The sequence below is a fragment of the Dunckerocampus dactyliophorus genome, chromosome 18 (assembly GCF_027744805.1).
Source record: "Dunckerocampus dactyliophorus isolate RoL2022-P2 chromosome 18, RoL_Ddac_1.1, whole genome shotgun sequence".
Classification (NCBI taxonomy): domain Eukaryota; kingdom Metazoa; phylum Chordata; class Actinopteri; order Syngnathiformes; family Syngnathidae; genus Dunckerocampus; species Dunckerocampus dactyliophorus.
This window is the reverse complement of record NC_072836.1, coordinates 765496-782811: the sequence shown is the minus strand read 5'-3', so window position 1 is coordinate 782811 and position 17316 is coordinate 765496. Positions and strand designations below refer to the sequence as shown.

The following is a 17316-nucleotide window of genomic DNA, read 5'->3' as shown; positions in this document are numbered from 1 at the left end:
TCAATCACAAAACAGTATTTATTAACTCTTTTTTTTTTTTTTAACCGCGATAAGAGTGAGGAGCAATATTCGGACTGCGATGTGGCGAGGGGCGACTGTGATTGGGTTTACATGATTTCTTAATAATTGATTGCTTTGGAGTGGGACCTTGGTTTTACCATTGCTTTTCCTTTCCTTTGTTATTTTTTGGCTTTGTGGTGTTTATTGTTTTGAGTTTCAATTCAATTTGTTTTGTTTATTTTGATAAATATTTTACTTTCCATACATGGTAACATTTGATGCTTTTAAAGCAAATTGTAATCAAATCATTTTGTATCTTCCTGTCGTATGTCTCTATGTGTGAGCCAGCGGGCTCAGCTGGTTGGAGCCGGTTCCCTTTCCCCTTCCTGCCTGAGCTGCACCACAGGTTCAACTAAACAAACGACTCACTCTCTCAGCCTGCAGGTTTGATCGACTCCCGTGTGGAACTTGTAACTCATCACAAAGCGCACTGCCAAAAACTCAGACATGCACTTGGCGATGATTGAATGGAGTACCCGATTCACTTCAGGGAGCGACTCGTAACTTGAGTCACTAAAGGAATGGAGTTTCCCATGAGGATTGATGAGGATGTGCACACACTCCCGGGTGGGATTATCATACCAAACTACAGTACGTCTCCACCGACCTGTGGAATGTAAAATGTGGGATTTCTGTGAGTCATTGATGGTGTCAGTATGAGTGACTGGTGAGTGTGTGGAACGTTTCAAAGGGAGCAGAAGTATCTGTGGACAGGGAAGGCGGTGACCCCCGCCAAGGCGATGCCCACGCTGTCTCCTACGCTGGCAGCAGCCATGGCAAACTCCCTCTGTCTGTCTTCAGTCTAAGAGAGAAAGAAAGAAATCCATCAGCATCATCGACAATCTTGCAAAACAGAAGACTCTGACCTTTGACATTTCCTAATAATGTCAACAATTGTGGTGAAAAATGGGCATGAAAAAATGCACACCTTTAAACTACGTCCATACTTTTCACTTTACTAGAGCAGAGGTGTCCGAACTTGACTGAAACATGAAAGGACGCGGGGGCCTATTTGACATTTTTGAAAGCAACCCATGTACAAGTAGATGTGCTGAAATGTTGTTTGATGTTATCAGTGACTAAGCTCACTATTAGTCTCAGCTTGGTCTTTTTCATCTACTTCTCCCAATAATATGACTTTATTCTTCCATTCAATCATTTTCTATGCCGCTTATCCTAATTAGGGTCATGGGGGTATGCTGGAGCCTATCCCAGCTGACTTTAGGCGAGACTTTGGGCCCTGACTTTCTTCTTCTTTTTTTTTATTATGTCATATTATATGTTTTATTATATTATGGCCTTTTTTCATAGTATTTGTACAACGAAGTATTAGGGCCACATCGGGAAAAAAAATCAGAGATTGTGACATTAAAGTCATACATTTACGAGAAAAAAGTTGTAAATTTACGAGAATAAAGTCTGACAACTTTTCTCTCCTAAATTTACAATTTTATTCTCGTAAATGTATGACTTTACAACTTTAATCTTTATTATGACAATAAAGTCGTAAATTTTCAAGACAAAAGTTATACATTTACAACAATAAAGTTGTACATTGATGAAAAAAAAGTACATTTACAAGAAAAAAGTTTAAGAGAAAAAAAAGTAGAAAATCTTCATAGAATTCCTTGGACTTTCCCATTTTCCCAGAGTTAGTTTGGCTACGTTAGCATTAGCTTCAACAGTCAATCCCACCTCAAAACTTGCAAGATGATAAATGATGGGCAATTGATCCAAATGATTGAATAGAATAAAATAAGAGTCAAACCTCCTTGCTGATGAAGTAGAAGGTGTTGACGTACGCGGTTCCGCCCAGCAGACCCTCGTAGAAGATGATGGGGAAGACCAGCCAGGCGCTGGGCAGGAAGTGGTACCGGACGGCCAACAGAAGCAGCAGCGCATTCACCACCTGAGGAAGAAAAGGAAGAAAAGGACAATCAATCACCACCAACACCAACTCTTCTACCAACTACAGCAGGACTCAAAATGGAAAACGTCTGATGGTGATCCACGAAAACTGAACGGAACCAAGCCCAGCGTGGTACTCATGTGGAGAACCACAGCAAACCCACACAAGAACAGGAAGGACATGCACAATAGGCATAAACTGTATTTTTTTTTTTTACCCAAATTGAAACATTTTCAAGGACAAAAACGGCTAAATGAAGTCAAACAGACAGAGAAGGCCACTGGCCGCTAGGTGTCAGTCATTGTTGGGTGAGACAAGCACCAGACTTTATTAATAATAATAATCAGAATAACAACACAGGTGCAGCCCACAAGCTAAAACTGTGAACCCCCGACGTCACTTCCTGTCCACCACCCATTTTGCTCCCCTACAAGGTAAATGGTGTTAAATGGCTTACTTTCTCCTTCTATTTAGATTGTTGTATTTTGCCTCAAATATTTATACTTTATTCTTGTAAAATGTCAACTTTTTTCTCCTTTGAATATGACTTTTTTCTTTTAATAATTTGACTGCCATTTTTCCATTTCTGCTGTTGACTTTTCCTGAAATTTTCCAGCTATATCAATGCAGTTTTTCTAGATGTTATTCTCATAATTGTGATATTATTCCTATAATGTGTTGACTTTATTCTTGTAACATTATAACCTTTCATATTATAACTTTAAAAGGTGGTTCTTTAACATTTCAACTTTATGATATTAAAATGTAATAATATTAATAATAGTAATATTATGATGTTATTTTTTCCAACTTTTTTCTCTTTCTCTTGTGGACAACCGGAGCACCCCCACACCAGAGCAGGAAGAACGTGCACGCAGAGGTCAGGGATGAGCTTGGAACCCAGAAGCACGTTTCCATCCTGTTCCACGCTGATTGCGTACCTGCAGCCCAGCAAGGCCCCACAGCTTCCTGATCTTCACGCAACACAGGGAGGATCGAGAGACAAACACGCCCACCTGATACAACGTCTGATACCTAAACACACAAAAACATGCAAACATTTAAGCCACTCGGTGCACCCGCAAAATATGACGTCAATAAGGAAGCCATACATTGTTAACACGAGTAAGATAAACATATGCAAGGTACGTCCGCTGATAAAATGTGCTAGCGTCCTTTCAAAATGGAATCCTGGTACTGAAGAAGCGAGTCCGCCGGCTTCAGAGACGTGATCGGTCGGCACCACATGGTGATCGGATCCTTTCTTTTGCTTTCGTGTGAGCTCCACTCCTTTGCATCTTAACAACCGTTTTGCACCACAAAAGAGTGAAACGCTTCTCTACCCTCTCACTATGTCACCGTTTTCCAGAAATGAATGGATAAATGATGGGAGACTACGGTCTATTATTGGTCAAAACATACTGGATGTAGTATTGTGGTCCCTAGGGGGCAGTAATGACACAAAACATTCAGACATTAGCTTACATGAAATTAGCTTAACACTGCATCAAGTCAGCCATGGCATGTCCCACATCATAGAGTGGAAAAAAAGTTCTCCTCCCATTCTGTGTGGAAGTGGTACGTTTTTGGCTTCTTAGGTTTAGAAGAAATACTTTCGAGGCTAACTGGTTAGCTCGCTAGATAGCGGCCGTCTTGAGTTCCTGTAGCATAGGAGTTGCAATGTGGTGTAAACAATGAATGATAGGAATGTAAAGGTGACTATAGGGGTGTTATTTCATGTCTAGAGGGCTCTAATAATGTTAGTGTATTTTGAAGGTCGTAAACAGGTTTTCTATGTCTTATTTTCTCTAATTATATCACTATATTGGGTAATAGGAGTGTAAAGGTGGCTACAGGGGTGTTATTTCATGTCTAGAGGGCTCTAATCATGTTAAAAAGGTGTATTTTTGATAGTTCAGCAGGCTCTCAGACTACAGCTGTCCTAACTAGTGCTTGGAGCATGAACTTATGAAGCCTGCTTGGATGTCTTCTAAGACAGCCTGACCCGTCCGTCCGTCCGTCCATCGTCCATCCATCCATCCATCCATCCGTCCATCGCCTGACATTATAATAACCAGCATTGAGTGCCAATATTCACACACGCTGACTCAGCATATTTACCCTTAGTTATGGTAGGAGAAATAAATATTTCATCCGCTGTTGACTTTCTAAGTTTACCGATTTCGAAAGACATGAACAGAAAATCATCATGAAAACCAAAGCCCACAACAATGTTTGCTTGGGATGCACTAACCAGCGATACTGCTCTGCATGGCTCAGGAAAAACTCTGGGAAGTACAGCAGCTCCATCTGGGAAAGTAGAAACATTCTTCTTATTATTTCCCAACAAGCAACCCTAACAACACACCTGGAAATCTAGTTTCAGGCAACAATTCCTTCACTTTTCCTTGAAGACGTGCAAGATGCTGCATGTGTGGCATGAGCATGGCATGTGAACAGTGGAGGCACTCTGTGATGATGCTGGTTCGGGCGGCTGTGGTCATGTGGGAGGGTGGACATTTAGCTCCAATGCATAGTGTTTATGTTGTGGTGTAGTTGTTTACATATTTGAGCTGTCACAGAAGCAATCAACATTTGTGTAAAGTGATTAAAATGTATCTTTTCACAAAAAGCTGCTTTTCTCCCTTCTTTAATTGGGAACTGATATTTTCCTGAAGCGTACCTACTGTGTGGTCGACTGCTGATTGCTAAAGAACACAAAAAGGTAGAAACTAACTTTTATTTCTGATGAAAGACGGGACGCTAATGTTTCTTTTGGTGGGTTCCGTGTGTATACAGCCATAGAACACAATATTGTGTGTGTCTTGAAGGATCGGTGTAAAATGGCCGCCACTGAAGAGGTTGTCTTTAGAAACACGGCTGGGGTTGAATGAGGTCATGATAAGGTCTGAAATCAGGTGCCTTACCAAGCCCTGGTTAATGAAGTATTCAGCATAATAGACCAGCCCCAAAGGACAGATGAAGGGCATCAAGTCCTGCAGACCATCACAAAAGATGAGGAGTGATACTGTGATACTGTGATACTGTGATGATGACGTGAAACACTGCACTTACTTTGATGATATGGAACTTGTCTGCAAGAGTGAGAGGTACATATCTGCTCTCTGTTGAAAAACACAAACACGGGCTTTTTAACAGGATGCTGTACATTTCACTTGTATCAGCATAATGATGCCAGAGGCTTGGTGATGGCTCCAATAAAAGGACTGGCTGACATGGATTACTGGGGGTGCACGTCTAATTTTGACCCGTTCTAAATGAGAGAAAACTCTGAAGTCATTCCAATCTGTGCACCCAGTTAGAAGCAACACTAAAGATGTACGCTAGGGATGTAAATCTCATTCCATACACTCCTCGATGGAGGCACGGGGGACGATACCATTCAAAAAGCATGTATTGGAAAAACACAAGGATTCAAACAATACGATACCATATGATACCATGGTTCCTTTTGCAGAAGCAGACACGAATCTTACATCATAAAATAAAGACTCCAATTGTATAAAAGTGGCATTCTTACAGTATGCGTAAAAGCACATGCATGTCATATAACATCCCCAAGCATGCTGGAAGGCAGGGGGCCCGCAACCCCCAGGGAAAAAACTTCAAGGTGCAATGATTAAAAAAAATAATAATAATAAGTTGTGTTTGATATGAGAGGCAACCTGTCCCACTTTGTTGGAATGTAAGACTTGATGACCTTATGAAGTGTATTAAATGTAAATACACGACCTCAAGCAACCTTTATTCATGCTAGCTCACACGTCAAACAGCCTGCATGAGCTTCTCTCTGGAAACACAAACCCCAGGCTGGTACTAGTGGTGCGTGGCTCTGTTTTCATTGGCTGCTTCTCATTTCATGCTGTTCTTGTCTGACTTTTACACAACACATAATATACGTGCACACATAACATAACATAACATAACATAACATCCATCCATCCATCCATCCATCCATCCATCTTCTACCGCTTATCCGAGATCGGGTCGCGGGGGCAACAGCCTAAGCAGGGAGGCCCAGATTTTCCTCTCCCCGGCCACTTCGTCCAGCTCCTCCCGGCGGATCCCGAGGCGTTCCCAGGCCAGTTGGGAAACATAGTCTCTCCAACGTGTCCTGGGTCTTCCCCGAGGCCTTTTACCGGTCGGACTTGCCCTGAACACCTCCCCAGGGAGGCGTCCGGGAGGCATCCTGACCAGATGCCCAAGCCACCTCATCTGGCTCCTCTCAATGCGGAGGAGCAGCGGTTCTACTCTGAGTCTCTCCCGGATGACAGTGCTTCTCACCCTATCTCTAAGGGAGAGCCCAGCCACCCTACGGAGAAAACTCATTTCGGCCGCTTGTACCCGCAATCTTGTCCTTTCGGTCATTACCCAAAGCTCATGACCATAGGTGAGGGTAGGAACGTAGATCGACCAGTAAATTGAGAGCTTTGCCTTTTGGCTTAGCTCTCTCTTCACCACAACAGACCGATGTAGAGTCTGCATCACTGCAGACGCCGCACCAATTCGCTTATCGATCTCGCGTTCCATCCTTCCCTCACTCGTGAATAAGACCCCAAGGCACCTAAACTCCTTCACTTGGGGCAGGATCTCATCCCCGACCTGGAGATGGCATTCCACCCTTTTTCCGGGCGAGAACCATGGACTCGGACTTGGAGGTGCTGATTCTCATCCCGGCCGCTTCGCACTCGGCTGCGAACCGATCCAGTGAAAGTTGAAGTTCACGGCTTGATGAAGCCAGCAGGACCACATCATCTGCAAAAAGCAGAGACTCAATCCTGCAGCCACCAAACCGGAACCCCTCAACGCCCTGGCTGCGCCTAGAAATTCTGTCCATAAAAATAATGAACAGAATTGGTGACAAAGGGCAGCCCTGGCGGAGTCCAACCTTCACTGGAAACGGGTCCGACTTACTGCCAGCAATGCGAACCAAACTCTGACACCGGTCATACAGGGAACAAACAGCTTGAATTAGCTGGTGCGATACCCCATACTCCCGGAGTACTCCCCACAAAATTCCTCGAGGAACACGGTCGAATGCCTTCTCCAAGTCCACAAAACACATGTAGACTGGTTGGGCAAACTCCCATGCACCCTCCAGGACCCTGCTGAGAGTGTAGAGCTGGTCCACAGTTCCACGACCAGGACGAAAACCACACTGCTCCTCCTGAATCCGAGATTCAACTATCCGGCGGATCCTCCTCTGCAGAACCCCTGAATAGACCTTACCAGGGAGGCTGAGGAGTGTGATTCCACGATAGTTGGAACACACCCTCCGGTCCCCCTTCTTAAAAAGGGGAACCACCACCCCGGTCTGCCAATCCAGAGGCACTGCCCCCGATGTCCACGCGATGCTGCAGAGTCGTGTCAACCAAGACATGCCTACAGCATTCATGGCCTTAAGGAACTCCGGGCGGATCTCATGCACCCCCGGGGCCCTGCCACCGAGGAGTTTTTTGACAACCTCAGCAACCTCAGCCCCAGAGATAGGAGAGCCCACCGTGGAGTCCCCAGGCTCTGCTTCCTCATAGGAAGACGTGTCGGTGGGATTGAGGAGGTCTTCGAAGTATTCTTTCCACCGATCCACAACATCCCGAGTTGAGGTCAGCAGCACACCATCCCCACCATACACGGTGTTGACTGTGCACTGCTTCCCCCTCCTGAGACGCCGAATGGTGGTCCAGAATCTCTTCGAAGCCGTCCGGAAGTCGTTCTCCATGGCTTCTCCGAACTCCTCCCATGACTGCCAGAGCCGCAGACTGCTTGGCCTGCCGATACCTGTCAGCTGCTTCCGGAGTCCCATGAGCCAAAAAGGCCCAATAGGACTCCTTCTTCATCTTGACGGCATCCCTCACCACTGGTGTCCACCAACGGGTTCTGGGATTACCGCCACGACAGGCACCAACCACCTTACGGCCACAGCTCTGATCAGCTGCCTCAACAATAGAGGCACGGAACATGGCCCATTCAGACTCAATGTCCGCCACCTCCCTCGGAACATGGTCGAAGCTCTCCCGGAGGTGGGAGTTGAAACTCCTTCTGACAGGGGACTCTGCCAGTCGTTCCCAGCAGACCCTCACAATACGTTTGGGCCTGCCAGGTCTGACCGGCATCCTCCCCCACCATCGGAGCCAACTTACCACCAGGTGGTGATCAGTTGGCAGCTCCGCCCCTCTCTTCACCTGAGTGTCCAAAACATATGGCCGCAAGTCCGATGATACGACCACAAAGTCAATCATGGAAGTGCGGCCTAGGGTGTCCTGGTGCCAAGTGCACATGTGGACACCCTTATGCTTGAACATTGTGTTTGTTATCGACAATCTGTGACGAGCACAGAAGTCCAATAACAAAGCACCGCTCGGGTTCAGATCAGGGGGGCCGTTCCTCCCAATCACGCCTCTCCAGGTCTCACTGTCGCTGCCAACGTGAGCATTGAAGTCCCCCAGCAGAACAAGGGAATCGCCCGAGGGAGCACTCTCCAGTACTTCCTCTAGAGACTCCAAAAAAGGTGGGTATTCTGAACTGCTGTTTGGCGCATAAGCACAAACAACAATCAGGACCTGTCCCCCCACTCAAAGGCGGAGGGAAACTACCCTCTCGTTCACCGGGTTAAACTCCAACATGCCGGTCACAAGCCGGGGCGCAACAAGAATTGCCACCCCTGCCCGTCGCCTCTCACTGCTGGCAACGCCAGAGTGGAAGAAGGTCCAACCCCTCTCAAGAGGACTGGTTCCAGAGCCCTTGCTGTGCGTTGAGGTGAGTCCGACTATATCTAGCCGGAACTTCTCAACCTCATGCACCAGCTCAGGCTCTTTCCCTACCAGAGAGGTGACATTCCATGTCCCTAGAGCTAGTTTCTGTAGCTGGGGATTGGACCGCCAAGGTCCCCGCCTTCGGCTGTCACCCAGCTCACTCTGCACCCGACCCCTTTGGCCCCTCCCATGAGTGGTGAGCTCATTGGAGGGGGGACCCATGTTGTCTCTTCGGGCTGTGCCCGGCCGGGCCCCATGGGCGTAGGCCCGGCCACCAGATGCTCGCCATCGTGCCCCTCCTCCAGGCCTGGCTCCAGAGGGGGGCCCCGGTGACCCGCGTCCGGGCAAGGGAAAACGTGGTCCAATGTTTTTTGTCATCATAGAGGTCTATTGAGCTACTCTTTGTCTGGTCCCTCACCTAGGACCTGTTTGTCGTGGGTGACCCTACCAGGGGCATAGAAACCCCTGACAACTTAGCTCCTAGGATCATCGGGACACGCAAACTCCTCCACCACGATAAGGTGGTAGCTCAGGGAGGAGCATAACATAACATAACATAACATAACACACATAACATAACATAACATCCATCCATCCATTTTCTATACCGCTTCTTCCTCATTAGGGTCGCGGGGGCATGCTGGAGCCTATCCCAGCTGACTTCGGGCGACAGGCGGGGTACACCCTGGACTGGTCGCCAGCCAATCGCAGGGCACATATAGACAAACAACACATTCATACCTATGGACAATTTAGAGTCGCCAATTAACCTCACCTGCATGTTTTTGGAATGTGGGAGGAAGCCGGAGTACCCGGAGAAAACCCACGCGCACACGGGGAGAACATGCAAACTCCACACAGAAATGCCCAAGGGAGAATCAAACCCAGGTCTTCCCGATCTCCAGGCTGTTACTGTGTTGGCCAACGTGCTAACCACTAGACCACCGTGCGGCCCCATAACATAACATAACATAACATAACATAACATAACATAACATAACATAACATAACATAACATAACATATCATAACACACATAACACACATAACATAACATAACATAACATAACATAACATAACATAACATAACATAACATAACATAACATATCATAACACACATAACATAACATAACATAACATAACATAACTTAACATAACATAACACACATAACATAACATAACATAACATAACATAACACACATAACATAACATAACATAACATAACATAAAACACATAACATAACATAACACACATAACATACCATTACATACATAACATAACGTAACATAACATAACATAACATACAGTATATACTGCATGTATGTATGTTCTGTATGGATCCAGAAGGTTTGAAAGAAATGTTGGATGTCGACTTCGTACCTTGGCCGCATGCTTCCTGCTCCTGGTAGCATCCATCCATCAGCCGCTGCCTCTCATCTGACCCCACGGTGACGTCCATCTCGCCGTGCTTCCACTGAGGGAATGATGGTGGCGGAACCAGCAGGAAAAAGTAGCTAACAGTTGGTTTGAAGATCAAGCAGAGGAGGGCAAATAATGTCATTTCAGAAGAAGCACCAATACTAAAATAGAACACACAAATTCACAGCACAGCAAACTAGATGACTTTCGGATTTCATCTTTTTTTTCCCCCCCATTTTATCCCACATGTCATTCACCATACGTTGGCACAGGTGACATTTTTATGGGCCTGTCAATTACTTGTGGATTTTTGCTGCCCCAACTCCACCAAATTGGTCCAGTAATGATCATCTATCTGTACTGTATCTGACACCCGCCCTCCGACCTTACACCCCATGTATAAAGATACACATGATTGTCACTTACCTAATGAGCATAGCACACGGGACTGTCAGCATGATGAGAAGTGTACGTTGGGGTGAAAGGCCAACTTGGGTGAGGCCAGCATAAAGGAGGGCCCCCGCAACACCAGCCCCACCCGTCCCTGAACCCCAGCCCCCGAGCACGTCCCTGCGACGGGCGGGAAAGCAACGTTAATGCACCTTCAAGATTCACACAGAAACTAACAAACGATATCAATTCATGTCCTGGTATTTCTTACTGCGCTTGCTGCACAAAGACAGCGTACGGCGGGGGCGTCCTAAGGGCCACATGATGGAAAACTAAAGGATGCAACTTTCAGATTTTGGAATATGCTAAGAAGTGATAAATATTTTTTAAAAAGTGCATCTCAGCTTTGTCATAAAGGTGAAAAAACATAAATATCAGAAATAGCAACCTCACGCTTTGCTCTTTTTGCCCCATTTTTGCTGTTTTTTCCCCCCAAACAAATTTTCATTATTTATATTTTTAAAGTGACTTTTTTTCTTGAATATTTCAACTAAAATGACGTTATTTTGCCTCATCGTATTTAAAATATAATATTTATACATCAATATATATCCATTTATAATATTATACTTATTCTCATCAAATTGTGACATTTTCCTCCCTAAAATACACCTTTGTTCTCTTAATATTTTGACTTTATTCTCATAAAATGATGTTGTTTTTTTCCATTTCTGCTGTTGTGTTTCAGCTTTGTTCTTGCAAGTGTTGTTCTCGTAATGATGGCTTTCTTCCCATCATGTTTTCACTTTATTCTTGGAACATTCTAACTTTTTCCACAACCTAATTTGACAAAAAGGACAACTTTGTTGTTTTGTTTCTTATAATATTACGACTTTTTAATATTCCAACTTAGTGGCATAGAAAATGGATGGATGGAATATTACAACGTTATGCTACTAAAATGACATTTTCCCTCACAATATTACAACATTATTCTCATAAAACCTATTCTCGTTACATTACAACTTTTTTCCCTTAATATTTTTTCTGATTTTTAACATTTTTTCCGCCTGTCACCCGAAGTCAGCTGGGATAGGCTCCAGCATACCCCTGCGACCCTAATGAGGAGAAGCGGCACAGAAAAGGGATGGAAGGGCTTCCTTTTTAATTTTCTTCTGGTGATATTATGACTTTATTCCCATCCTATTTGGACTTTTCCCCCAACCTTATTATCCAACTTTATTTGGTTTATCTTTTAAAAAGCCACATAGTTTTTCTTGAATATGTCAACTTTATGCTACTAAAATGATATTATTTTGCCTTATAATATTCTGAGCTTATTCTCATAAAATTGCATATGTTTCCTCATTAGAATATGAATTTTATCTCTTAATATTTTGACTTTGTTCTCATAAAATGCTGTTTTTTTCCATTTCTGCTGTTGTTGTTTTTTGCAACTATTCCAATTTTGTTCCTGTAAGTGTTCTTTTTGTAATGACGACTTTATTTCCATAATATTTGGACTTAATTCTTGAACTTTTTCCACAAACAAATTTTCCAAAAATGACAAACACAATGTTGTTTTGTTGTTTCTCAACTTTTGGTAAAAAGGTATTTTTTCTCTAACACTTCAACTTTGTGCTACTAAAATGATTTCCTCATGATATTACGACGTTATTCATGTAAAATTACCACTTGTCCTCATTAGATTACAACTTTTTTTTCTTAATATTTTGACTATTTTCTTGTAAAATGGCTGCTGATTTTTCCATTTTAACTGTTGTTGTTTTTTTAAGGGTAGGAATGAAATTGTTTGTATAAACAATGATTTAACTTGAAATGAATGAAATCATTTAGTCAGTTGACACTAGCTGCACACTGACTACTCTAAAGTGCGATTTAATAGTTAACCCTTGAGATGATATCATAAAATGGCTGCTGAAAAGTAAGGGGTGTTCTGCATGGCACTTTTTGAAGTGGGCCACATGGGCCAGGCCTCCATTCTCTAGGGGGCGCTGCAAGGATAAGTGGCAAAAACATTTTAAAAAGCTGATGTCTTTATGTATTTGTACTCAACACTCGTTTGCTTATTAGGTCACAGGCACAGGATGCCATCAAAGCTGGGTGTGAGGTTAGATACCTGCTGTAGAAGACCGTGAGAGAAAGGAAAGATAACTCTCCAAATCCTGAGCTGGCACTGGCAAAGATCACTCCTAAAGTGGGTGGAAACAAAACATACACCCTGCAGACATACTCCATGCCTTGCTTTTGTAGGTACAAATATACACTGCACTGTACACTTCAGACTCACATGTTGAAGAAAGAAAGAAAGAAATATCCCTGGTACAGTATCATTAGTAGATTATACAATACAGTATATCACATAAAAAAGTCCAGTGTTATTTTTCATTACCAACAAGGCTCATCCACACGCCTGAAGAGAAGGAAACGATGAGGAAGCTCCCCGCAGCCATGACCACACACAATAACACTCGAACTCTGGAGAAAAAAAACATACATTTAGGCACATACTCCATCCATCCATCCATCCATCCATCCATTTTTTATGCCGCTTCAGCCCCATTAGGGTGGCAGGGGTATGCAGGAGCCTATTAGGCACATACTCAAATAATAAAATACCTGCTTTAGCTCCCATTTTCTGTTACATGAAGACGGCGTACAAGTCTAGTAAGTATATGCTTGTTTTTCACGGGCGCTACCCTCAGGCAGCACACGCAAAGGGAAAAATACTTGGCGCAAATAAACATAAAACAAAGAGAAAATGTCAATTGATGCGCTGGGCACCAACATGGCCGCATCTCCTCCATACAGTAAGTGGCATTATGCTACATACAAGCATGCATGGAGGGTTTAACATTTGGTCCTGCATGTGCATCTGGATAAAAACTAGCATTCATTTCCCCCCACTTCTGTAACATAATACTATCAGACACCCCCACCCTTCCTTGATTTTCACATAACTATTAAAACATGTTTTATGTGTAAACTAGAAACGCACTCGGAGAGCGCAGACTTCCAGTTCTTCCATGTCCCGTTTCTGACAATTCCTCAAGATTTCATCCAAATCCATTAAGAACTCTTCAGCTTATTTTGAACACAAACAAACAGATAAACGCCGGCAAAAACATGACCTCCTTGGCGGAGGTAATGAGAAACACTGTACTAATACGTGATACTATCATTGACTATTGAATCATCCATTGCAGGGGTGCTGATGACTTCATTACCCATAAGGCACTTTGTGGATGAGCAGCGGAACAGACAGCTTGATGAGGAGGGTTGGAAGGATGTCAGCTAAAAGCACAGCCTGAGGACAAAAGGAACGAAGTCACATGATTCATTCATATAAACAAACATTCATAATTACTAGCTCATCGTTTTTTAAGACTTTTTCAGACGTTATTGATCCACAAGGGAAATTGCGTGGTTACGGTAGCTCAATCGGTGTTGGGAAGCAGAAAGTTGTCGGTATTGATTTGAAAAATAAATATTGTGCATGTCTAATATAGAGTACATACTGCACAGTGTATGCTGTTCAATGAAGGAGTCATACAGTACTTACTGCAGTTGAGACAGGATTGCAATCATAGCGGCTGCTGTTGGCAGCCTTCACATCTTCACGTTCCAATGTTGATAAAGAGGAGTTCTGTAAGGAAAGAAGATAAGATTGTTTTTCATCTTTATTTCCAAACACCCCTCATAGTCCAACCATAACGTTCAGACCTCATATACACAAGAACAGTGTTGAATATGGTGCAAAGTACCATCTTCCATCCCAGCTATCAGAGGCAAAATGAGTACTATACAGCTGATGATTGATGTCCCATTGATGAAGAGGTTAGGTTTTTGGAATGTTGCCCATCATCCACAATCCTTATGTGAGACATGAACTTTAGTGTGTATTCTAAAGATATAAAAACAGGTAAAAAGAGGCAGGTAATGAATGCACGTAATGGGACACACCTATGAAAACACCTCCAAAAAGTTTTGTATCCATGCTGTGAGCATGTAGTAACAGCTACATTCATCATAGCATGGAATACTTCATTCCTGGGTGCATTGATGTCACATAGCAACATAGAAAGGAAGGCTACACTAGCTTCAAAAACACAAACACAGCAGCAGTGGCGGCAGCTCCATTATGTAGCGTTACCTTTGGCTAGCGGCCTGAGGTGTTGGGAGCGAGTGTGTGGTGAAGCTAGTCGCTAGCCGGCTAGCAGCTAGCTGGTGTGGTGTGGCGTAACAATGTTAATAACAATAATCATAACAATGTCGCTGTAGCTCACATATATATGCAGCTCACATGATGGAAATGGAGCCTTTTGGAGAGTTTTTCAGAAGGCATTATAGGCGGAATAGGTGTGTAAGAGCATTCTTAGCTGCCTCATTTTATCTGTTTATATATCTTTAGAACGTACAGAAAAGAGAAAGATGAGTGTTCATGTCTCACATGAGGATTGTGGATTATGGGCAACATTCCCCCTCCAAAAAGTGTACTTTTCCTTTAACACTTTTATCCATCTGGTGAAGTTGTGTCACTTTGCAGGCGCAAAAAACGCGCAAAAAAAAGATATACTTACACATACTGTGGCATTGTGGCTCTGTTGTTTTTGAAGGATGTCTTGAGCAGCGCTCAGCATGACCACATATGCAAAGTTGTTGCACAGTCCAAGCAACCTGAGAAGGTCATCACACAGAGGGTAAATAAACAAACACTTCAACAACTAACAAGAGAGAAACCACCTAACATTGATAAGGGAGACACTGGAGCCGCAGTTTTCTGGTGTTTCTTTCTTGTTTCACGACACATAACCCTAATAAGGCTGTCCGTTTGGACATTTGGGTTATAGTCGTTGCAATAAACAGTACATGTACAGTACAACACAACACATAAACACACAAGACTTGATTCCTAGTTAATTATTTGAAATGACACTCACCAAAATCCGACCCAATTGCGCCATTGTCTACAAGGACCTGTAAAGAATACATTCATAATAGCATTATAATATATGTATATACAGTATTATCTTTACGATGAAAACATATTACTAAGGAGGAATTTCTGACTCACTGGTCGTGTGTATTTCTTGAATAACGTCTGAGTTTACAGACCGCTCCATTTTTATAAATAAATCACATAAATGTTAAAACCACATGAGAATTATTAATGGCACCGCATTCATACAAAAAGTAAAACATTAAAGTCAACAGACCACAGGGACCGGAAGTTCGCTCCTTCTGTTTTGTTGCGCTACTTCTTCTTCTACTACTAAATTGGCAATACGTTGCAATACTGCCTCCTGCTGTACAACACCGAGAGGTACAGTATGAAGACTTACGTCGCCGATAATGTCACTTGTTTTGTTTTGTTTTGGTCCATTGTTGATGGGAATATTTTATGTGTGTGTATGTGTATCATCATAATAATCACATCGAGAAACTCAAAGAGCAAAACTGAAGTTGTTTCTTTGATAAAATACTGTATTTTTATATTGTCATCTATTTCCATCGGAGGCATCACATACCATCGGAGTAGTGATGGTCGAGTATTGACCGAGTTGCTCAAGTTTTTTACTGAACCGGAACTCCCGGGTATTAGTCTGTGTTAACTCGTTCACTCACCCTGCTGCTACTAGCTAAATTAAAAACGAAAGCAGGTAACATGGCGTTAATTGAAGTGGGGGAGAGAAGGATGTTGGCTAAGCTGACATCCATCATGGACAACACCTCTCACCCGCTGTGGGTTCCCTTAGCAGCTCCTTCAGCAGCAGACTGTTACACCCACGGTGTAAGAAGGAGAGGTTCCGCAGGTCCTTCATACCGACCGCTGTCAGGCTCTACAACACCTGCACCACTTGAACCATGTTGTAGTCACTATGTATTCTTTACTTGCGTATCTTGCTTGCTGCTGTAACAAGTGAATTTCCCTGCTGTGGGATAAATAAAGTACAATACAATAATTGTGCAACTGTTACTCTAAATGCATTTGTATAAATGTATTAACCACGTGAAAAAAGCAACAGATCTGCTCATTGCCTCAGATCAACTCCCCTTTCCACTTGCTGTTCCTGTCTGAGCTACTGGCTCGCTAAAGCCGAGCCGAGCACTCAAACTCGGGAACTCGCGAACCAACACTCACTAGCTCGCCAACGCCGCATGAGGGTGCCGACGAGTGAATCGTGCACCCAACGTGGGCTCAGGAGTTAATTGAGTCGGGTAGGTGGACTTGTCGCGCATGCGCGTTTCTCTTGTGACGTACACACTGTATTGAACGCTGAAACATACGTCGACTTAAAAAAAAAAATTAAAATAAAAATACGTCGACGTACCCGCCATATTGGATGTGGCGAGAAAGAAGGGGGAAGATGCCCAGTTTGTGTTCTGCATGGAATAGTTTGTAGTCCAAAACAAGATCTCACTGGATCACCTTTCACAGGTAAGACTGAAAAAATACTTTTGATTGTATTATAACATTATTTTACCAACAGAATTTGTTGACTTTGTAGCATAATACTGTGGATTCCCGCAGTAAAACCAGCCTCCAAAAACTTTGTAGAAAGGCGCTTCATTAATCGAGTCGAGTACTCGATTTACTTTGGTGAGTGACTCATAAAAATTCGAATCAGTATAAGGAATCAAGTTTCCCATCACTACCACCGAGGTCCTTGTTACTTCCACCAACTGTAGTGGTTATTATCTTATCCTAGTGACACTACTGACCCCTGGTGGCGTGTGGTAG

At 43.4% G+C, this 17316-nt stretch overlaps 1 protein-coding gene across 2 annotated transcripts; it reads right to left on the bottom strand.

The window, feature by feature from the left end:
• Positions 1-15833, bottom strand: cln3 (CLN3 lysosomal/endosomal transmembrane protein, battenin). 2 transcript variants are annotated; one of them, XM_054759928.1, is made up of 15 exons: positions 15649-15833; positions 15515-15551; positions 15155-15251; positions 14137-14220; positions 13802-13881; positions 12967-13052; positions 12694-12766; positions 10590-10733; positions 10125-10258; positions 5045-5094; positions 4897-4965; positions 4224-4279; positions 2911-3004; positions 1829-1969; positions 1-862 (listed from the first exon to the last, which is right to left on the bottom strand). In XM_054759928.1, exons 1-15 carry the CDS (start codon positions 15695-15697, stop codon positions 746-748), a joined length of 1311 nt encoding a protein of 436 aa, XP_054615903.1. In that variant the 5' UTR covers positions 15698-15833; the 3' UTR covers positions 1-745. The 2 variants fall into 2 exon arrangements, with proteins under 2 accessions (XP_054615903.1, XP_054615904.1); XM_054759929.1 differs by having other exon boundaries at positions 15161-15251.
• Between the last annotated feature and the right edge of the window lie 1483 nt (positions 15834-17316).